Source organism: Danio aesculapii, chromosome 16 (genome assembly GCF_903798145.1).
Source record: "Danio aesculapii chromosome 16, fDanAes4.1, whole genome shotgun sequence".
NCBI classification, from domain to species: Eukaryota; Metazoa; Chordata; class Actinopteri; order Cypriniformes; family Danionidae; genus Danio; species Danio aesculapii.
In genome coordinates this window covers 45,074,013-45,098,860 of record NC_079450.1, presented here as the reverse complement: position 1 = coordinate 45,098,860, position 24,848 = coordinate 45,074,013, and the positions used below count along the sequence as shown (strand labels likewise).

The window sequence follows — 24,848 nt, the reverse complement described above, 5'->3', positions numbered from 1 at the left end:
ATAGTCAGACAGTTCTTTGTACCCCAAGTCTCTCCCGAAGCAGAAATGGTAATGACAGTGTAATCATTATCAACAATATTATGTTAAATGGGTAATAATGCTAAAAATGTGACCCAGTCTGTGAATATCTATCTGGAGTATTTTTTTTTTTTTTTTTTTTTTTTTGTAATTTACTGTTTTGTACATGAAATATAGAACAGTCTGTGAAAATAATAAAAATAGGCCTATATGTATTTAATATTAACTGAGTAAAACCATGTCAACAACTGAAATCACAGTGAAATGAATTAGATTTGGCCTGGATCTGGCGCCTCTGGAGGATCTGGCAGCTCTAGCAGTGACTGAGGATCTGGTGCCCGCCATTCGGGGAACTCGAGAGGATCTGGCGCCCACCATTCAGGAAGCTCTGGCGGCGGCGACCAATCGGAAAGTTCTGGCGGTGGTGGCGGCTGATCGGGAAGCTCAGGCGGAGTTAAACAAATAGTGGGAATACAACATGGCGTTGCCAAACTGATAGAGCCCACCCGGGGAGCCGTAGACAGATACACAGGTGAGTTAAGTGTGGTTTTACGCTTCCTTTCTAGCCCCGCTCCTCGCGGGTCTCGTTGTCTGTTGCCCCCCTCCAAAAAATATTTAGTGGTTGCTTCCTCCATATTACTCACGGTGAATGGTGATCCACAAAAACTCGAAACAAAATCTAAATACTGAGCCAGAGTCCAGTTTGGGTCTTCTTCAGGAAGACCTAACATAATGTTGGCGTCTAAACCGCTCCAAAACAAGTCCTTAACAGCAGTCTCACTCTGGGGAAGGAGGTGGCTAAATTGAATGAATTCCTCCACATATTTTTCCACGGGGCGACCGTCTTGGAATATGGCACAAAGAGCACCTACTGGGTTGATTTTGGCTGCTGGATCCATGGTTGGTCATTAGTTCTGTCACGTCTGGCGTAAAGTAGGAAATAATAAAAGGTGCGGATCCAGATGCAGCCAAGCAAACATTTATTTAAACAAACAAAAACAAAGCAAAGCAACGAGAGAAATGCAGACATCATGGGAGTGACCAAAAACTAATGACAACGAAGTGCTAACAGAAAGGTATAAATACACAAGGAAACAATTAACTAAACAAGCTCACAAGAGGTTGGAGACAATTAACTCAAAGGCTAACAAGATTAGGGGTAAACTAAGGTGAGCAGGAAGTGACATGACCACAGAACTGAAACATACAAAAACAGAAACCAGGATGTTACAGTAGAGTACTTCCTCTGAGGGAGAGATCTCATATTGGTTCATCTTTTTTCTTCTTTTTTTTTTTGTTCTTTGAATAATAGGGTTGAATTTAAATGAAGTCCTTTTTTATTGGTCCTTGGTAATTGTGATACCTAAGTGAACAAGTTTTTAACTGGGATATTACAAATAAAACATTTCATGCAGTCCTTGATGGACATGATTTCACACTTTAAATAAATAACAGTCTTTTTGTCAGCGCTGCCAAAGAGCATAGAGTCATTCTAAGCTCTTTGGTGCTGCTGTGTGTGACGTAGACGCTGGAGTTTATTTTGCATCCATAGCGACGGACATAACGTTAAACTACCAGTAACGAACTTTGACGATGCCGAGTGGAGCATGTTCAAGCGAACAAGGTAAATAAAGTTGATGAAATACATCACAATCGTTCTCACAATCGTAGCTATATTGTCTTTACATGATTCTGAAATGTGTGCAAGGTTTCGCTTGCTGAACTGAACTTTAGAAAATCGACTGTCGATGGAAATGTCATTGACATAAGTTAATTTCACAAAAAATGGTGGCAACTGTGGTGTTTGTTACAGTATTTCATATAAGACTACATCTATTGTAAAAAGAAATCCGTAAATCTTTTATATGTGTGAAATAAGTCTCATTATGAAGATGGCATTATATCTGTTATGATTAAAAAGGTATGTTTGAGCGATTGAGACGGTTGTTGCTAGATCAGATATGGATGCGGCCGGAAGTTAAAGATAATTATTTTTTATTATTAATTAAATTTCACATTTCTTATATTTTATTAATGTCTACCCCAACCATAAACCCAACCGTCACAGTACTGTAAAAACAGTTGTTGTACCGAGTATGCTATCTATCTATTAAATTACCCAATAAATTGTCAGTTTTAACGCCTACAACCCCCCAACCCTAAACCCAACCGTCACAGTAACGTAAAAATATGAATTATTGTTATATAGTGTCATAAAAAAATGCAGCTATATTAATGTGTATATCGCACTTCCGGCCGGCCGCGTATGCGATCTAGACTTTACCGATTGGGACTGGGTTGTTGCTAGAACAGGTACCCTACGGGGGAGGCGGTGCTAAAATGGCGGGTTGAGCAGCCGTGATTTACCTTAGCTCATGTTACAAGTTCCCAAATTTTGTTAAAAAGTGTTAATTTCCCATCCTTTTTGCTCGAAATGTCTTCACAAAAGTTGGTTAAACCTGCCAAGTTAAAGCTAGATCCCAAAGGAAGGGATTCGATGCCTACCGTTGAAAGAAAAGATGTGACCAAAGCATCAAGCATGATTACGCAATGGAGGTCACGGTCCAGAATAAAAGGGAACGGGGAGATGGATCCCTTCCATCAACACCATGTAAAACTTCAACAGAAAAAAGAGCTAAGGCATCATTGGATTATAGCAAGAAAACAAAATTTCCAACGAAACTATCTTGGAAGCGATTCTAAATTTGGAACGGAGAGTGGATGAGAAACTACTGGATTTAAGTGAGCAAGCGAAACAAAGTACCATCATGATTGCAAGCTTATCGAAGACGATTCAATTCAACTCAGAAGAGGTAAAAGAGTGCAAGAAAAGGGTCAAAGAGCTGGAGACGCACAATGACCATTTCCGTCAAGGAAATCGTGAGCTGCAAGACAAAATCTACGAATAGGTACAGAATGAGATGGTGCTTGCGTATTCAAGGCATCGAGGAAAAAAAAGAAAACATCAAATCTGTAGTCATCCAAACACTCTGCAAAATTGCTCCTGATGTGGAGGCAAAGTGGGAGGACGCCACTGATATTGTTCATGGACTCGGAAAAAAGACGGACAACAGGAACAGAAATGTCATAGTTCTGTTTGCTCAAAGGCGGATGGAGGAAATCTGGCGAAGAAGTAAAGATTCGGCGGTTTGCAAAGCTGAATCAATCCAGTTTGCGGAGGTGCTTCCTAGAGTGGATTTGGAGGAAAGACGTAACTTTGGCCTCAAATAGAACAAGCAAGACGAGCAGGCAAAAGATCTTTTTTTCGAGATCCACATGGTTTCATTGAAGGTCGCCGGATTGCTGCTGACTGAGGATACTGGTACGTCAAATAATGGTAAATAGTTCATGGGAACATAAATAATGGATTGAAGGTCTATCTTTGTTAGATGAAAAAAAATTAGTTAGTTTAGTTAGACCTTAGTCAGTTTGCAGACGATACAACTTTATTAAAAAAAAATGATCAACAAATTCCTCTGGCTTTACATGCCATTAAACTGTTCTCTAATGCTTTAGGGCTTTATCTAAATTTGAACAAATGTGAAATTTTGACGCTACAGGATTCTTCTTTACAGGCATTATATAATATTCAAATTAAGAAAGAAGTTAAATATTTAGGTATTTTTATTTCTGAAGACAAAGAAATTATGGAAAAGAAAAATGTCTGGAATAATATACACAAATGTAAATCCATTTTAGATCGATGGTTACAGAGAGATCTCTCAATTTTTGGAAGAACCCTTTTGTCCAAAATGGAAAGTTTGTCTAGGTTTATTTACCCTGCCTTTACTCTGTCCATTTCATCCAAAATGCATATAGCTCTCAATAAATTAAATTGTAATTTTATTTGGAGATATAAGTGCCATTACATTAGAAACGATTTCATGATTAAGAAATTTGAATATGGAGGCGTAAACACGATTGATTTTGATGTTATGAATGGGGTTTTAAAATTGAAATGGTTAAAATCATTTATTCAAAATAGTCACTCCTTTTGGTTTATTGTCCCTAATATAATTTTTTTTTAATGGGGGGAATTAACTTTTTTCTTCGTTGTGATTTTGAGTGTTCTGCGTTGTCAGAGAAACTTTCTAATTTCCATCAGCAAGTGTTTCTTTATTGGAAAATACTCTTCAAGCATAATTTTAGCCCCCACAACCCTCCCGTTTGGTACAATAGATGTGTAAAAATTGGTAGAAAGTCAGAATTTTTTGAGGAATGGAGTACTAAAGGGATTTGGGCAGTTGCATATTTTTTGGATGATAATGGCATTCTGCTACTGCATGGAGAGTTTTTAAAGACATTTCAGTTGCAATGTACTGTAAAGCTATATAATACAATGGTTAGGGCCATTCCAGTAGCTTTAAGGTCATTAGTTAAAGAATATATTTTATATTCCAGAACTCCTCTAAAATTGAGGCAACTGTCTGTCAATGGGTATGCTTTCTGTGATAGCAAATGCACTAATAAAATCATTAAGAACTTAATTTTACAGTCACAATTTCCAAATCTAATTAGAAGAGAATTCCTATTAAAGATTTTAACAATGTTGAAATTAAAAGAATAAGGAAAGATTATTTGTCTTTTCCTCTTCCTCCTAAAGTTTAGGAGGTGAGGTTTAAAATATTATATGAGATTTATCCTACCAACAATTTTTTAAGATTAAAATAGATGTGAATAATTGTGTTTTTTGCAAAAACGAGATAGAGAGGTTTTTTTTTATTATTGTGACAGGGTGCTTCCCTTTTGGTCAGAGGTACAGACATGGCTATGGTCCAGGAATATACATTTCCCTCCCCTCACTGTAAAGACTGTTAAGTTTGGTATCTTCCTTGAAAACAAAGACTTTCATTTTGCTGTCAATGTTCTATTATGTTTTGGAAAGTTCTTTATACACAAATGCAGATGGTTCAAATCTACTCCTAACTTCAATCAGTGGTTGAATGAGATAAAACTTCTTTGCAAATCTGTAAAATTGGTGAATGATAAAAAAAGCCCTTAAGCTTATATCTTTTCTGGACTTTTATAAGCTAATTTAATTTTCAAAGCCCCTTTATTATTTTTATTTTATTATTATTTGTATTTTTTATTTTATTGCAATTTCTTTAAAAACTGTTCTTTTTTTATTCTTGAGATGCATATTATGTTTGCCTATTACATTACTCAACCTTGAGATAACAGTATGTAGTTTTGTAAGTATGTACCATTTTGTTTGTATATCCAGCTTGACAAAAAAAAAAAAAAAAAAAAAAACAGGTACCCTACGGTGGCCGAGAAAGCCTAACGTGCTGCAATTTAAGAAAGCATGTGCAATTACAAAAAACACCAGCAAATAAAGAAACGATCTTTGACTATTTGAAAGCACACGTGTGAAGTGAAGAAACATGCAGCAATTAGTCACAACACTTGCAAATATCCACGTAACAGAACGGAAATTTTCTAGGGGACCCAAAAACATGACGGACCCTGCTGAGATGGATGTGTTGTTATGTTGTGTAAGACATTAAAATAAATGAAAAAACAACTCACCTTTTAAAGACCACCAATCGCTTCACTGAGCAACAGTTACGGCATAACAACACATCCATATCTCAACAGGTTCCGTCATGTTTTTGGGTCCCCTAGAAACATTTCCACTGTGTTACGTGGATATGTGTAAGTGTTGTGAGCAATTTGCTGCGCGTTTCTTCACTTGTTTGTGTTGTGAGCAATTAGCTGCCTTTCTTCACTTGTTTGTGTTGTGACCAATTTGCAACACTGTAAAAAAGTGAAAAATACTGTTTTGTATTCAGAAATAATATGCCAAATGAAGAGAGTTTTTTCCTTAAAACAAGCACAATAATCTGCCAGTGTGGCAAGCAAAATAATTTATTTTTTTCCTTCTGACGTAAGATTTTTTAGCTTACCCCACTGGCATATTGTCAAGCTTTACGAAAAAAACTCCCTTCATTTGGCATATTATTTGTGAAAACAAAACAATATTTTTCACTTTTCTAGAAAATTCTTAATTTAAGAATTTCTAGATATTTAGACTAGAAACAAGACAAAAAACAAACATTTTTTTGCAATGAATATTTTTGTTTTTTCTGGACTATGGCTGTTTATGGAGGATAAGAAGCTCTCAGATTTCAACTAAAATATGCTCATTTGTGTGTCTCGGGGATTGGAATGACATGACGGTGAGTAATTAATAAAACTTTAATTTTTGGGTGAAATGACCGTTTAATTACTATTTAATTGGTATCAGTGAGCTATATATGCACAGCTAGTGTTTTCCATCACCAATAAACTTCTGGTGAAAGCTTAATATGACTATTTTCGATTCTTTCATTCTGTTAGAGCATGGGTAATATAATAATTATATTAATATATAATCAGTTAAATAGACTTAAGCATTCATTTAGTTGCTCAAGTGTAAAACAAGATGAAAGCAGGCGAGAGCAGAAACTAAATTGAAATGACTGTGGTAAAATTCATTAATTTTCTTTTCGGCTTATTCCCTTTATTAATCCCAGGTCGACACAGCGGAATGATCGGCAACTTATCCAGCATGTTTTAACGCAGCGGATACCCTTCCAGCCATAACACATCTCTGGGAAATATCTTTACACACTCACTCACACTCATACACTACAACAATTTAGCCTACCCAATTCACCTGTACCGCATGTCTTTGGACTGTCGGGGAAACCCAAGCACCCGGAGGAAACCCACACGAACGCAGGGAGAATATGCAAACTCCACACAGAAACACCACCTGACCCAGCCGAGGCTAGAACCAGCGACTTTCTTGCTGTGAGGCGACAGCAATACCTACTGTGCCACTGCGTCGCCCTGTGGTAAAGTAAATGTCCATATATAAAAGACATGATGCTGAACAGTGTCATTTAATTCAGTGCTTCTTGTCTGGTCTGAAACACACTTTATATCGCATCTCAATCGACAGTGAAGATCATTGATTTTTAAAGAAATCAGATCTCAAATGCTGCAATTTTGTAATGACAATTTTGACAAATCACCAAAGTGCCCGAGCTGGCCTACTACAAATTAAAAGTCGCTTTCGTGCCTGTTGCAGACTTACTCATTTCCCATGAGGACATTAGACCAGACCTCTGTGATTGGTGTCCATTCCACAGCGCATTTATCCAAGTGATCCTACAGGCCGAAAATGCGCTGGTCAAGTAAAATGGACTCTTCCGGTTCTGATCCAAAATCTCTGATCTACAGGAATGTTTGCCTCAGAGCCGTCCATTTTGTTTGGAGAAAAGAAAACACACTGTGTTTACACTGTGTTTACAACCGACAACCGTGACAGTACCCTCTTTCCTAGAAGCACCTCCTGGTGCTCCCAGAAGAGCTTACCTGTCGATTGTAATCATCGATGAGAGAGTGATCCGATATGTCCTTAGCAGGAACCCAAATTCTCTCCTCTGGACCGTAACCTTCCCAGTACTGGAAACCTAGTCCCCTCTTACTCATTCTTCAAAGAATCAGGCTGAGCCAATCTAAAGAGGCAGTCATACACTGGATCCACAAGGGCTGCAATAGGAGCATTGTTCACCTTTATATAATCAAAAATGCTGCAGATAAATGTGACCACCCATTTCTGCATTGAGCGTTTTCATGTCTCTTTTCTTGCAATGAACTCTTGCTGTAAATAGTTCAACAGATTTCGCCTGAACACACTGGATGCAGTTTTCTGAGCCTCTGCCTGAACTACAGCATAACACAAGCGGCCAGCATCTTGACAGAATGACAGGTCTTTCAATGAATGTTCTACAACCGCATTAGACAGCTTCTCCAAATCTACTGTCTTGGGATCTTTAATCACTATTTTAAGCATAGTCTGAGTTTCCATATCAAGAGCCGTCCATGCTGAATCCATGCTTTTCAGAATTAGTAATAATGTAGTGATGAAAACAATGACAAACAATAAACAAATAAATTAAATTGATAATTTAGATTACATGACATGGCTATCGCTCGCCTACATCCCCTCTTTGAAATCGCTGTGCTGAAATGTTTGACGGTTTGCAACTTTGCACAAATGCTAACTTCACTATGAACTCCTTTTATTTCAAAAAGATCACGAAATTGCAATTTTTTTTCATTGCTGTCTTCAGAGATCCACATGGAATCCTCTTTCAACCTGTTCTCTGAAGAACTTAAAAAGGTTTTTGATCACGCAGCCTCTCTCCCGGAGGAGCGGTGGAAGTTCTCACAGAGCTCCACCAGGGGAATGGATTACTCTATAGAGTTTTGGACCTTAGCCATTGAATGCAGTTGAAATAAGAAGGAGCAATGGGACATGTTCCTTCATGGGTTGTCGGAGTGTCTCCAGGACGAGATTTATACCCTGGACCTGCCTAAGACTCTGGATGGTCTTATAGACCTGGCAATCCAGGTGGATTCCCGATTGATGCGCAAAGCGCACCCACTGAACTTGTTCCTGATTCCCTGCACTTTCAATTGTTCTGGAGGCTGGGATCACCAACCCGGAACCCATGCAGCTGGGCAGGTCCCGCCTCTCTATACAGGAGAGGCATCGACGAAGGAGTGAGGGACTTTGTTTATATTGTGGAGGAACGGGACATCGAGTGGCTTATTGTCCGGTAAAGGACAACACCCATCAGTAGGTAAGAGGTTACTGATGAGTGAGATTAATTTAAACAAATCATCTGTTGCTACCACTATACTGCCGGCTACTCTGTGTTGGGCTTCCGAAACTCAGAGCGTTAAAACCCTTATTGATTCGGGGGTGGAGGAAAATTCATTGATGCTAGTTTTGCTTTCAATATAAAGCTTCCGGTTATTTCCCTTTCCCAACCCAACCCAACGTAATATGCGCTCTCAGTAGGCTTTGTCTTCCTACTATCACTCACTTGACCAAGCCCATAAGACTTCGGGACATCATGTTCAACATGTATAATTTACTTTTAACAGACTGCACTAATACACCACTGGTCTTGGGGCATCCTTGGTTGGTTCTCCACAAACCCCATCTTAATTGGGGCCACAATACTGTTTTTTTTTTTATGGAGTGAGAACTGTCATGTATCTTGTCTCTCGTCTGCTCGTTCTGCTGTGTCTTGTTCTGTGTTTCAGAAGGAGCACACGGACCTGTCAAACTTGCCTAGTGCGTACCTCGATCTGACAAGAGTGGTCAGTTCATTCTGTGACGTGTCGAAATGACTACTGGAGTAGGATCCAATTGGAAGTAAAATACTTTATTGACTGAGTCATTATAACAAGGGAAAAGTCCAAACAGAAAAAAACAAAACAAAAGGTACATGAAGTGGTCACACGCAGATGGAAATGGGAGTCAGACTGGAACAGAACAGTGGATCGGGGGTCCAGAGTAATATCTGCGCCAGTCCTGACAACAGACAGAAAATGCATGAACGACCAACAATAAACTGACAAGAGAAACGCTGTCCAGATATAGCCGAGATAACGATTCGCAGGCAGGCTAATCAGGACAGCAGGGCTCTACCATAGCACGTGACATAACACCGACGCAACAGATACACGTGGAACACCAAAACAAAACCATGTGACCTAATAGACACTCAGGAGTGTGCACAAACCTACAACCATGACACACACTGCTGCTTTCCTGCTGTCCTTATAACAAAGAAACAAGTTATTAACATTTTTGTCAAATATGTTAACGATAATAAGCGTGTCCACAAGGTTTCATCAAAAAAAAATCAAAAGAGATTGAATGTAGTTTATGAAAATTTAAAGGGGTTGTTTAGGCAAAACGTTTTATTCTGTCATTAATTATTCACTTTTACTTGCTTCAAACCTTACGAGTTTCTTTGTTCTGTTGAACACACAAAAAAAGATGTATTTTTATTATAGGTAGGCATAGATACATTTTTTATATCTAGATTAATATCACTGTAATCTTGGAATTAATCTAGATTAAAATGGCTCATTTGAATTCTACCGAAGGCATTTAGAATATGTGTGCTACCCAAATAATGACTAAAAGTAAGTCTTTGAGAACAGGTTTCTCAATCCAGGTGGCGCATTAGACCAGGGGCTCATCTCCGGTTTCCAAAATGTATCACAAACTGCTTGAGAAACTGTTCTACTATGATAATTGGAGATGAAAACAAATGATGTTCAATAAGATTTACTTGTGTTTACTAACTGTTCATTCGCCGTGCGTTATTAAATTCCATAAAACTATTACCAGTCCCTACTCCTTATTTGCATCTAATACCCCAGTTTGTCACAGGGGCATGAATGAAATGCTCAGGAGCTTGAAACTGCTGAACTGCAGTTAAAGTCATCCAAAATTACAGGAAACTCTTACATGAAAGCACTTCACGTAAACACCTTAATTATATGTCTATTAAGGCAAATAACTAGATTACAGATGTCCATGTAAATGTAGTCAGTAGTGTCTTCAAAGAAAGTGAAAGATCCAGAAGGGCATCCTGCTAATTTGATTCAGAAGGGAACTTTTTTTGTCAGACATCTTTCATTTTAAAAAGCACTCAGTCCATTTTATTTGTATGTTTTACTCAAATGCATAAACTCTACAGGTGCCTGATAGTTAGATGTGGAGCTAACATTAATCAGATTCACTCTTGTGGACGGCATCCATGCTAGCACATCATGTTTGATGTGGTAATTGCACAGTAGGAATACACACAGGTTCGAAGACTTGTTCTCGCCACAGTGCAATTCGCCAGGTATACATCTGCGCTAAAATATCAAGTTGAAAGTCAGCATAGCATGCGTAGAATAGACCCAGCTCCCAACCCAACTTTGAGAATAGATTATTTGTTTAAATCGCCCGATAAGAGTCTTGCGTTAACTCAGCACGATAATGCCGATAACGGCCCATCACTAATTTTTATAATGTTGGAAACCTGTAACCATTGACTTCCATGGTATTTGTTTATCCTACTATAGAAATGGTAGATTACAGGTTTTTGGCTTTCTTTCTTTTGTGTTCAACAGAAGAAAGAAACTAATAAAGGTTTGGAAGCACTTGAGGGAAAGTAAATAAAGAGTACATTTTCATTTTTGGGTTTATTATCTCTTTCAGGTCAGCAGTGTTTTGATGTATATATTGAAAGTATCTGAAGATTATCCAAATACTTTCACACGCTTATTGGTTTTAATTAGAATGCTTATTACTGAAATTACTGAATAATAATCTTGTTTATTAATTGCAAAATATTATAATAGACATAATTACATAATTAATAATAGACATAAAAATATGCCACTGTATATTGCTTTTGAAGTTCAACTGTTTTGACCTGATGTCAATGAATGGAAATTAAAAATCATTGAAATGAGTTCCAAACAGTGCTTTTTGAATATTTTAATTATAAAAAAACTCACATATTGCACTTTTAAATGGTCTTATGATTTTTCCAAACTTAAAATGATCTACAATAAAATATCACTAATACACATTCAAAGGCACACTGTAAGAAATGCTTTTCTCACTGAGATGTTTTGTCTTGTTTCTAGTCCAAATATCTACAAATTCCTAATTCAAGAAGCATTTTCTGGACAAGCAAACTCTATTGTCTTATTTTCAGAAAGAATGTGCCAAAATGAAGTGAGTTACCATTAATTCTCTGATATCCTTGATAAGTTCATCAGCATCATGCTAATAAAATATACTTTCCTTGTGGCCTGTTTTGAGAAAATAATAATGATTATTTGATAAGTAATGTTTGATTAAACGTTAGTCTTCAGATTGAGTGTGTAGGGTCTAATCAAAAACTGGCTTTGGCCCTAGATGTGGAAAAAGTTACACAAGACTCATCACTGGCCACCCTTTATCACCATTTTAGAATGAAGTAAATGATGAAAATAGTGTGACTTCTCTGCCATCTAGTGGAAAAAAACATTTTTAAAATGATCTATTTTTAGCTATTTGTACATCTAATTAGAAGCTTTATATTCCAGCAAAACGTTAGCTTTCCTAACAGGACTGTACTCTGGATTTACACCACAATACAACCATAGTACAAGTAATATGAATGTATATTAATGACTTATAACATGGAAAGCAGTTTCAAGGTAAAGTCTAGACAAGATACGGATACACACATCAATACATCATCATTTTTGTGACACTATAATAATAATTAAAATTTTTATTAACTAGACTTTAAAAAATGCAGTTTATTGGCTAATTTAAATAATAACAAACAATGCTTGGTTCAAATACTGTTTTAACATTACTGTGATGATTGAGTAGACCTTGATAAAATACAATCAATAGGAAATTTAATAATAATATCAATAATTCTCGCTAACTTCCGACCGCAGAATCAGAATCAGTTTTATTGCCAAATGTGCTTTACACACACAAGGAATTTATTTTGGCTACAAAAGCTTCCAGTGTACCTAAAGTGACAAGTGACCAACACAAAATAAATAAATATGAAAAAAAATTTTAAAAGACGATAATCATTAAACAGAGATGCAGTTAGTCAAAAAATCTGGATGTTGAATTGTGTGTACAGATTTGTTATAAATATACACGTTATAAGGTGCTGTGTACAAGTGCGAATAGAAAGTATTGCATTGTATATTGAAATAAGGTGCTTTGTACAAGTGCGTATGAGAAAGTATTGCACATATTTATCGCACAGTAGGGGAATATTAAATTGTTCATAAGGTAGATAGCCTGAGGAAAGAAACTTTTCCTGTGTCTGGCTGTTTTTGTGCTTGGTGCTCTGAAGCGCCGGCCAGACGGTAACAGTTCAAACAGGTAGTGTGCCCTTTTACTCGCTGTGGAAGAGTACAGTTCTTGATATGTAGGAAGGGTAGTGCCAGTGACTCCTTCAGCAGTCCGGACTTTTCGCTGTAGTCTACAGAGGTCGGTTTTGGCAGCTGAGCCGAACCAGACGGTGATTGAAGTGCAGAGGATGGATTGGATGACAGCCGAGTAGAACTGTACGAGCAGCTCCTGTGGCAGGTTAAACTTACTCAGCTGATGAAGGAAGTACAGTCTCTGCTGGGCTTTCTTCACAACAGAGTCTATGTGAATGTCCCACTTCAGATCCTGAGAGATGGTGGTGCCCAGGAACCTGAATGACTCTACTGCAGCCACAGTGCTGTTCATGATGGTGAGTGGGGGGAGTGCAGGGGGGTTTCTCCTAAAGTCCACCATCATTTCCACTGTTTTGAGCATGTTCAGCTCCAGGTTGTTGAATCTGCAGCATAAAGGCAGCTGCTCCACCTCCTGTCTGTATGCAGACTCGTCACCGTTCCGGATGAGGCCGATAACAGTAGTGTCATCTGCAAACTTAATGAGTTTGATGAAGGGGTCTTTTGCGGTGCAGTCATTGGTGTACAGGGAGAAGAGCAGTGGAGAAAGAACACATCCCTGGGGGGCACCAGTGTTGATGGTGCGGCTGTCGGATGTGATTTTGCACATTAAAGCCGTACCTGATCTAGCAACAACCATCAATCACTCAAACATACAAGCATTTTTTAAATCATATAAAGCCATCTTCATAATGTAACTTATTTCACACATATAAAACATTTACAGAATTATTTTTTACAGTAGATGTAGTCTCATATGAAATATTGAAACAAAAACACCACGGTCGCCACCATTTTATTACGAAAATAATTTATGTCAATGACATTTTCGTTTTTCTAAAGTTCAATTCAGCAAGCGACACCTTGCATACATTTCAGAATCATGTAAAGACAGTATAGCTACGATTACGATAACTTGGATATATTTCATTAACTTTGTTTACTTTGTTCGCTTGAAGATGCTCCACTCGCCACCATCAAAGTCCGTTACTGGTAGTTTACGTCCACTATTTTTTATTTATTTATTAGGTTTTTTTTTTTTATGCGAAAAAAGAGAATATACAATCACAGTACATTAAAAAGAAAATGGAAAGACAAAAACTAAACATTATTGGAAAAAGAAACAACACAAAAAACAAAAAGGAGGGGTATATACACATTACACATTAAAGAAAAAGATTATATAATTTACTAAATTCAGTTGTTTTTAAAGCCGTTTTGTAAAAGAGTTAGAAACTGTTTAAAAGTAATACTGCATTTCAGTAAGCAAAATATTTAAAAAAAGTTTTTGGTTTGAAAATTTACATTTTTGTATATAAAATTTTGTTAATAAGATAAGAAGATTAAGAAAATATATTTTCTTTTTATGTAAAGCTTCTGTTTTATAATTACCAAAACCAAACAAAACATTTTCCCATTGTAACCCGGATAACCTAGGTTACTAATGAAAAGTGGTGATGTGAAAAAAAAGAAAAAGAAAGCAAGGAAAATAAGCCATTTAATCAGTCTATGTATTAAAGTCATGGACCCTTTTAAGAGTCAACGGGAGAGCGAGCGGAACTACACCGACGCACCATATTTAGTCAATAGGGAAGTTATGATTGGAAAAGTTACAGTTGACAAGTTACGGTTGAGAATATTAAATGATGCAGACAGATGATTGAGAGAGAGAGAGACGAGAAAGCAACAGAGAGAAATCCAGAGCCTCTCCACATTCAGTGAGTGCTTTTTAATAGAAATAAAGTTGTTGAACAGATGCTACAGCATATAAACTGTCGCTGAAATCGAGAGATTTTCATTTGACAGAGAAATCGCCGTTGGATTGAAGCGAATGTAGCGGAGCTGTAAGCAGATACTGATGCGGATCTGAAGAGAATTTTATTGATGAGAATACACCTTTTCACTTTGGTGAGCTAAGATTCATGTCTTTACTTTATGTTTAACCGTTGAGAAAGCATTGAAAATAGCCCAAGCAATGGAAACTGCAAATAAAGATGTTAAAGACTTGCAAAGTCAGCGAATGGAAGCTTCCAGTTCATTGAGAGTGCATAAAACAACAGTAAGGCAAGATAATGGTAAGAAAAGAGCATGTTACAGATGTGGCAGTTTGCAACATTTGGCTAATAAAAGCAGATTTATTTCTGAAAAATGCCACAAATGTGGGAAACAAGGGAATCTAATGAAAGTTTGTAGAACAAAACCTACTGTGGGGGAAACAACTGTCCAAAGGAGAGGAAGATATACAGATGGAGAGAAGACACATTATGTAAGCAGAGAGGAAAACCATGAGACCATATTGGATGAAGAAGGTATGTTTACAGTGTACAGTTTGCAAGAGACAGAGATTGCCAAAGTAGCACCATTAACCATCACACTGCCCATTAATGGGTCAAATGCTAAGTTTGAAGTGGATACACGCTGCGGTGTGACTATAATGAATAGGTAAAATTTTTCTAAATTGTGGAAGGAAGATCACATTCCTGTATTAAAGACCTGTTCTTTAAAGTTAAAAACTTACACTGGCCAGGAATTGACTGTGTTGGGCTCTGCACAAGCGAAAGTCAGATACAAGGAAACTGTGAAAGATCTACCGTTAGTGGTGGTTCCGGGAGGAGGGCCCAATTTATTGGGCAGAGGATGGATCAAGGAATTGGGATTGGGAGGCCCTGCATAGGATTCAAGCAATTGAAAAAGTAACTTTACCTCAAGTTCTCAGTCAATATGACGAATTGTTTAAAGAGGAGTTGGGGGAATTAAAGGGACCACCAGCAAAGATTTATGTAGACAAGGAAGCAGTCCCTCGTTTTTTTTAAAGCAAGACCAGTCCCTTATGCAATGAAAACAAAGGTTGAAGCAGAAATAGAACGCTTGCTAAAGGAAAACATCGTTGAACCTGTTAAACACTCTGAATGGGCTGCACCTGTAGTACCTGTTTTAAAATCTGATAATACAGTACGTTTATGTGGTGACTACAAGCTAACCGTAAACAGAGTCTCAAAGTTGGAACAATACCCCATTCCTCGGATAGACGATTTGTTTGCAACCTTGTCTGGTGGACAGAAGTTTACAAAATTAGATATGAGCCTTGCTTACCATCAAGTAACATTAGATGTAGAAACCAAGAAATATGTGACTGTAAATACACACAAAGGATTATTTACTTACCGTGTTCTACCTTTTGGAGTTTCTTCTAGTCCTGCTATTTTCCAATGGACCATTGAGGGGGTACTACAAAGTATTCCCTATGTGGCAGTATTCCTTGTTGATATTCTGGTAACTGGTCGTAATGACGAAGAGCATCTCCAAATTCTGGCTAGAGTACTGAAGAGATTACAGGATGCGGGGCTACGACTGAAACGGAGTAAGTGTACATTCATGGAGAAAGAGGTATGGTTTCTGGGTCACAAAGTGGATGAGACTGGCCTCCATCCAGCACCAGAAAAGATCACAGCTATCCAAAATGCTCCCCCGCCCAAGAATGTAACAGAATTGAAGGCTTATTTAGGACTGTTAAATTATTACAACAAGTTCTTGCCCAATTTATCTACTGTGTTAGCCCCTGTACACCAGTTGCTGCGTAAGGATGTCAAATGGAATTGGGGAAAGGAACAAGAGGCTGCATTTGCTCGATCTAAGGAAATGATACATTTAGTTCAAGTGTTGGTTCATTATGACCCCCAGAAGGATGTGATTTTGTCATGTGATGCTTCTTCTTATGGCCTAGGAGCCGTTCTTTCTCATAGGATGCCTGATGGAAGTGAAAGACCAATAGGATTTATGTCGCGAACACTGAATCAAGCTGAGCGGAACTATTCATAGCTGGACAAAGAAGGTTTGGCTGTAATGTTTGGTTTACAACGTTTCCACAAGTATTTGTATGGCCGAAGATTTATCATTGTTACTGATCATAAGCCTTTACTGTCTTTGTTTAATGAGCTAAAAGCAGTCCCTCAGATGTCTTCTCCTAGGATTCAGCGATGGGCTGTAAACCCTGCGAGCATACAAGTATAGCATCCTGTACAAGGCCGGCAAGGATCATGGAAATGCAGACGCATAAAGTCGGCTACCACTTCCAGTGGAATATTCCAATGAGCAGGAGGAGAGGGTACTAACGCTGGAGGATGGGGATATCACCTTGATTACTGCAGATCAGGTGAGAGGATGGACAAAGAAGGACCCTGTCCTATCTCGGGTGAGAGAAACAGTACAGCATGGATGTCTGACAGAGTTAACAGGAACAGAGTTTGACCCTTTTACAGTAAGGAAGAATGAATTGAGTGTACAAGATGGGTGTGGCTGGGGGGCACGAGTAATTATTCCCAGTGTGGGCAGTTCAGAAGTTCTAAACCTGTTACATCAGTGTCATCCAGGAATGTCTAGAATGAAAGCTCTGGCCAGAAGCTATGTGTGGTGGCCAAAATTAGATCAGGATATAGAAAGGTTGGTAAAATCTTGTTGTGTGTGCCAGGAGCACAGAAATGTTCCACCTGTTGCCTCTTTACATCCTTGAAACTGGCCAGAAAAACCATGGCAAAGATTACATGTGGATTATGCGGGACCGTTCATGGGGAAAATGTTCTTTGTCCTGATCGATCCACATTCTAAATGGTTGGATGTTTTCCCAGTGAATTCAGCTACATCTGCAGCCACCATTGAATGCTTGAGAAAAAGCTTTAGTAACCATGGATTACCTGAACTGATTGTGTTGGATAATGGAACTTGTTTTATCAGTACTGAATTCAAAGAATTCCTGAAGAAAAATGGAGTGAGACATGTCACTTCTGCACCTTATCATGCTTCCAGTAATAGGTTAGTAGAACGAGCTGTTCAAATTGTAAAAATCATGTTGAAGAAATGTGTGGATGGAACAATTGCAACCAAATTGTCTCGAGTTTTGTTAAGCTACAGGACTACCCCTCGGACAACCACAGGGCTATCATCGGCAGAGATGTTGTATGGACGGAAATTACGATGCTCCTTGGACTTTATACATCCCGATTTGACAAGAAAAATTGAAGGACAACAGCAAAAGCAGAAAGTCTACCATAATAAAAAGGCCCATGATCGGAGTTTTGGTGTGGGAGATCCAGTACTCCAGTATCCAGCGAGTAGTCCGTAGACATATGGATCAGATTCATTCCCAAGGGAAATCGCTTGCAGATACTCCAGAGGAGAGAGTGGACTCTAAATTTCCAGATTTTGATATATCTGAAAATATGACATTTGCAGAGCATAAAGAGACAGTGAGCAGGGGTACTGAGGACCTTTCTAGTCAAACTAACTGCCCTGAAGTGTTGGTTGATGGTTCTGAAAACTCTGAGATTACAACTGGAATGGAAAAATCTTTAAGTACGGTGGTAACTGTGAGAAGATCTCAAAGAACCAGGAAGATGCCTGCTTACTTGAAAGATTATGAATTGATCTAAAAATAAATAAATAAATAAAAAACAAATAAATGATAATGTATAGTTACTGTTGTTATGGGTGATTTAAGTCAGCTTGGGGGGAAAGGGATGTTGTAATGTCAAATGGTTTAACATTTTGACCTGTAGAGGGCAGACTATTGGTTTTGTGTATGCTTAAAAAGCAGTGAAGAAGAATACCTTGTGTGTGTGTGTGTGTGTGTGCCAGCCACCTGTGATGTGATCAAAACATTGTTTGGTACCCAACCTTCAAGTAAATGCTGAAGCAAAATGTACTCTTGTCTCTGTAAGTTATTACAATATTTAACATTTAAACACCACATAGTCGACACAGAATTAATGTGAGATGCACAGCGCTCGAGCTACAGCTGATAATATATGGGCTAAAGTTAATGAAATATCATAAAATATGATATTTGAGGATCGTTAAGATCAATGTGTGTGTACATATGTCGAGTAAATGTGCATACACAGCAAATTGTGAGGTGTTGAATTTCTGGATTTCTGGTGTAAGCTCATGTAGTGTTTTAGTGTTAAAATCTAAGTGTACATATACTGTTTTTAACGCTGATGTGGGTTAAATTGTGACTTTAACAGTGTGCATTATTGGTGTTGCCTTTCCATACTCCTCATCGGTGTTAATTGCACATACGGGAACTTGAGGTGACTGAGTCAATACGGTCCGCATTTGACGATAAACTTTTCATTAATGGCTGCTCCTGCTGGACAGTTTCCTGCTGGAAACTTGACATAAAACCAAACGAAAGACACGCGAGTCGGAATTTTTACATTTTAGAATTAAGAAGCCGGTTTAGCAACTTTAAAATCCGGGATTGTGGGACTATACCCGTGAATCATTACAGCATTAGCCACACAAAGCCATCAGGTGTTGAGGTACGTCATTTTCCTCATTTATTAGCACAAACTGCAGTTTTTTTATTTGTAATGTTATATATACGCCTGGGCTACTTGTTAATTACACAAATTGTCCTAAATACTTTTGTAAAACCTTAATGTCACGAATCATTTTAAATGTTTTTTGGCGCGGGATTCCACACCACTTCAGTGTATATTTTACATACAGGACCCCTCGTGAGTCATCAACACGGAGCGGAGCGGTAATGGTAGCAGCAAGTTTTCCGCTCATTTAATGCCAAAACAGGTGAGTTGTTTTGTACGTTTTATCGAAATTATAACGTAGTAATTTTATTTGAACAAAGAGAGTACTGCAGAGTAGTGTGACGTTACGCTTTCTGCCTTTAACGTTACTGCGAATGCCTCATAAAATGTCACTCATAAATTTAGTTTTAGACAGCTTTCCTATCTTTACACATGCTTAAAATCAAAATTTTTACCGTCTGTTTATTCGTTTGTGCGTAAATGGTATGGGTATGTTGTTGAAACTTATTTTAAATGTGAATGAATCAACTAATGCAATCCAATTTATTATTTAACGTCGCAAATTATGTGCTATTGAGCATTTTACACATGGTACACGATATCTGTAAGTGATTCTGGTCGGGCATGTGGAGAATGAATTCGTATCCTTACATGTATACCGTTAACAGCATTTCTTTAACGTTTGCCGTCAGCTAGTGTGTATAATTTTGAAAGATTTTAAGGCGGGTTAATGTACACTGATTTAGTGTTCCTTTTTTCAAACGGAGACTCGACGCCTTGCGTGTCACGCTGAAAAAATAACGAACTATGCATGAAGCAAGTTGAATAAAAAGCAAGTTTTTCCTTTCCATGTTTGCTTGAAAACAAAATCATTAGCTTAACTTTAAGTTATACCGTTTTACATTAAGGATAGCAATTTAGTGTATGACGTCTGCTGCTGTGGTAAATGTTTTATTAATACTGCAAATGTTACTGATAATATATTCTAATATTCGTTTTATCATCTTTCTCCTGGAAAAGTCTAATGTTACTATTTACTATTATTATTTTTCATCGACGTTTGAAGGAAAAATGTACTAACCAGTCAATGTTTTTATTATATTTCGAGTTAAAATCTTGCACTAAGACCGGTTTTGTGCAAAGATTAGAATCTAATGTTTTTTGTGACTTGTCCAACTATTGCAAGAATCCACAGAATGTTAAACTCTCCATAATGTGCAAAGTTGGATGTCTACTTTTACATGTCGTAAAAGAAATGTGGTAAACCAGACTTAGAATTTTGAAGAACATTGATATTTTTTGTTTATGTAAATGTTTTTCTTTTTTTGTTTGTTAGTGTTTATTACCAAACTCTATTATAATCATATCTTTTATTTCTAACCAGATGATCAACAGAATGCTGTTTAAAGTACAGTATCAAGCTCGTAAGAGATACATGAAGCTTCCAGTATTGGCATATGATGCCCTTATACGGGAAGGTAAGTTTTCATACAATTTTTTTTTGATACCTGGCATTTTTTTGTTTTGTTTTTTGGCTAATGTCTCTATATATTAGTTTAGCTTAAAATACGTTTAGAAACAGATATCATGAAACAACTGATGGAAAATTGTAATTTATTTAAATATTTGTTTTTCTATTCACCTAATTATATTATTTATTTTGTGCCATTTTGTGTAGTCAAGGAGAAATTTGGTATATCTCCAGATCATACCATTTATTTGGCAGACGAGACCGGAACTGAAGTGGATGAAGATGTTTTTGCTGATATTATGGAACAAAAGCCTGACACACTTTGGACAATTGTTGATTCTATGGCTACAGAAGGTTTGCAAGGCTGCAAATGCAAATATGTGTGTTTTAAATAGTTATGTATTTGTAACATTTCATTTTCTTGTTAGATTCTACTGCCCCACCAACCTCTCAATTTTCAAGTGAAATGAAAACGGTGTCACCAACAGACAGCTGTGTTTCTGTTCTCTCAACAAAAAGACCTCGAACTGACGACCAATTTACTGAGGCCAAGGAGGTAGATTACATGATTAAAACCTATATAAATGTTGCTTTATGAAATGATTTGATCAATTTATCTTTGTTTTTAAGCTTGTAAAAGATGTATTGGGGAAAAAAAGTGCAGGGGAGAAGATTTTTCAGGAGTACAGAGCAACTGGTAAAATCACAGATTCTACAAGGCGAATTCTTGTGAATGCTGTAGTTGGAGACATGATTGAAAAACATGGGTAAAGTATATAAATATAAGCTGTTTTTACAATGCATTGTCATCCCAATTAAAGGGATGGTTCACCCAAAACTGAAAATTTTGTTATCATTTACTCACCATTTACTTGTTTTTTTTCTTTCTGCTGAACACAAAAGAAGATATTTGAATAATGTTGTAAACATGTAACCATTTTCCCACTGATGGGTTGCAGCTAGAAGGGCATCCGCTGCGTAAAACATAAGCTGGATAATTTGGTGGTTCATTCCGCTGTGGCGACCCCAGATTAATAAAGGGACTAAGCCGAAAAGAAAATGAATGAATGAACATGTAACCATTGATTGTGCTAAGAAAATCAATGGTTACAGAGTTCTAAAAGAATTTATTAAAACCACTAATTTGTGTTCACTAGAAAAAATAAACTCAATGGTTTCAAAGAACTTGAGGATGAGTAAATAGAGGAAATCTAAATTTTGGGGGACCCATAGCTTTTTAACAGACTTGAACATTCAAATCTAAATCTTTGAACTGTCTAGAAACTTGAGTCCAATTTTGCATATTAAAGGGACATTTAAACTAAAACTGAAAATTTACTCGCTATTTGCTCACCTTTAAATAGTTTCAGACCCTTATGGCTTTCTTTATTCAGTTGAACACAAAATAAGATATTTTCAAGAAAGCTGAAAACTTGTAACCATTGACTTTGTTAGTAGCAAATGCAAATAATATGGAAGTGAATGGTTACAGGTTTTCAACTTTCTTCAAATTATCTTTTTGTGTTCATAAAAAAGTCTAGCAGGTTCGATAGAAGTAAAGTCTGGGTAAATGATTGTTAATCTGTGGGGTATAAATGAAAATCGGTTGTACAAAGTGTGTTACCTTGTGCAGCAAAACTGTTGCATCACTTCACTACCTCATCATGGGATAGTAAAGTGTGCATATGTGCATTTCAGAATCTTTGTGACGGTAATTTACCTAAATACTTCTCACTCAGTGTCCTATTAATACTTTGTTTTTGGAAATGGTACTCTGCTTACATACTGTTTACATATGGTAGTATGTGTACTATGTAAGTTTGTACACAGCATAAGTCTGTATTGCTTGTTAAAGATTAAACTCTGCAGAAGCAGCACCCATGTTCTAGTTATTTGTTTTAATAAAGTACACAGTTTACTACATATTACACACTAAATTTTATTTATCTTCTTAGGAACATTCCACCAAAAGAAATACAAATTAAATATGCTGTTGGAATAGTGACTCTGTTCCCCTCCCTCAAAGATCCCTACTCCAAAAGAGGCTATGTGAGTTGTTGTTTATTTTCCCTAAAAAAATAAATAGTGTCTTTTTAATTTAACTAAAACATCTTGTTTTTTTATTGCAGGAACATTTTTATGATCCAGAAGGTAACTCTGGATACATAGCCTGGAGACTGAAAACGGTTCAGCGCAACAGTCAAGTCAGTAGGACCAGCATTCCACAAGGCATCTCTGAGAGGAGGGGCCCTATCACTGAAAGAGCGTTTTTGACAACGGAGATACAGCTAGAGGGAGATAGCTGCCAGGAAGCCATTTCATTTCTAAAACACTGTTCTGATCTGGAGCAAGTGGCTGCAAAGATGAAATCCACTTTCCAGTATCGCCAGGAACTGATCCGCAATCCTGAAAAGTCGTCATCTGTTTTCAATATATTCCCTAGGTTTCTTGACACAAAAGGCCTGGTATGTGCTGCACCAACTGATGGTGGTTTAAAATGGATTTTAATCTGCTGATGTGACATGACATTTCTGTTTTAATCTATATAAAACATTAGGTGCTTCAAGACTTTGAGTTGCTGTTTGGAGTAGAGACTTCAGCAAAGCTTCTGGAGAAGTGGGGATCTTCTCTTAAACACAAAGTTTTTTTCAATGTGACAAATGTTTGTCTAAAAAAATGACATTAATGACAAATTAAAGTTTTCAGGTATGAAATGCATATTCTGTGAAGTGATTTAATGTTGCCTGTGCTGTGTATTTTAAAGAAAATAAATTCTGTTTTGTAACTTTCTCCATGATTGTTTAATTTATGCGCTAAACACTTATTTTAATAAGGCTTTAACAGAAGAATTTATTTACATTTTGTTATTATTCCAGGGTGTTAACATTTTTAAATATACACTTATCTTTATGAGTTTCATGTGTGGAAAATGTTAACTTTTACTCATGTTAGTTCAAAGAAAAATAGAATTTATGCTGAATATGACCTGGCTATGGTGATGGAGTATTTACTATACACTATATCTAGTTTATAGTTTTTACACTCTTAGTGTAAAATTATTTACTCAGCTTAAGTGTATATATTCAACACTTTTCAAAGAGTAACTTATACACTGGGCTGGTGGGACTCGTATATACACCAGAAGAGAGTGTAATTTAACACCTGAGGAGTTATATGTACACTGGACAATTTGCCCTGCAGGTGTTAAAAATCTTTAATGTGGTGTGCATTTTTACACTCTAAGTGTAAAATATTTTACACTGCAGAGGTGTACATATTCAACACTTTTCAAAGTGTAATCTTGACACTTGGCTGGTGGGACTCATATAGACACCAGAAAAGTGTTAAATTCAACACCTGTGGTGTAAAATATACACTGGCAAATTTGCTGTGTATGAAGCATGTATATATGAGATTTAATGTCAAAGACGTTCTATTAATTGATGTTTGCCTTGTGTTTTGCAAGGCTGGGTTTTTTGTGTGAGTTGAAGCATCTGTGACGAGTCCCTGATTCACGCTGGACTCGAGGAGAAACTTATGTTACGGCGAGCCACCCACGGAACCGACTCACCTGTTAGACTGTGTGTTTGAGCCACCGGACTGGTAGGAGAGTTCTTTTGATTTGTTTGGAGAAACGAGACTCGGACTCATCGCGACCCTCCTGTTTTTCTTCTTTCTTTTCCTTAAATCCTCAACGGAAAATACTTACTGTGGAACTGAACTAAGGGAATCAACAGTTCTCTTGCACGGAATCCTTGATATTGAACTGTGAATGGCAAACGGTGAAACGAATCATCTGAAAAACGAAACAAATCCTTTGAAAAACGAAACAAATCCTTTAAGTAGCGAAACGATCCATTTGAACCGTCAAGCGATTCATTTGAACAGTGAGATGATTCATTTGAACAGTGTAACGATGCTTAAACAGTGAGATGACTCATTTGAATAGTGTAACGATCCTTTGAATAGAGAGGTGATTCATTTGAGTAGAGCAATGATTTATGGAGTTAAAAGTGTAAATACTGAATTATAACCTGCATTTTGAGTTGAGTTGGTTTATTTATTATTGGTTTACTTCTTTATTTTTTTTATTGATTACATTTGAGAATATATTAAATGAGAATATTTTAATCACAATTTATTGCTTTCTTTATACAAAGGGAAACAAAATGTTGTATTTTTTAAGCTATTTATTCATTTTCATTTTGTACAAGTGTCTGAAA

At 37.1% G+C, this 24,848-nt stretch overlaps 1 protein-coding gene and 1 pseudogene across 1 annotated transcript; both read left to right on the top strand.

Moving 5' to 3' along the window:
* Positions 1–8,326: 8,326 nt before the first annotated feature.
* Positions 8,327–17,950, top strand: LOC130243810 (uncharacterized protein K02A2.6-like; annotated as a pseudogene).
* A 2,597-nt stretch (positions 17,951–20,547) lies between these two features.
* LOC130243615 (uncharacterized) lies at positions 20,548–23,364 on the top strand. Its single transcript, XM_056475859.1, has 7 exons — positions 20,548–20,632; positions 20,833–20,979; positions 21,054–21,181; positions 21,256–21,392; positions 22,581–22,674; positions 22,755–23,090; positions 23,183–23,364. Exons 1-7 carry the CDS (start codon positions 20,551–20,553, stop codon positions 23,303–23,305), a joined length of 1,047 nt encoding a protein of 348 aa, XP_056331834.1. The 5' UTR covers positions 20,548–20,550; the 3' UTR covers positions 23,306–23,364.
* Positions 23,365–24,848: the final 1,484 nt, after the last annotated feature.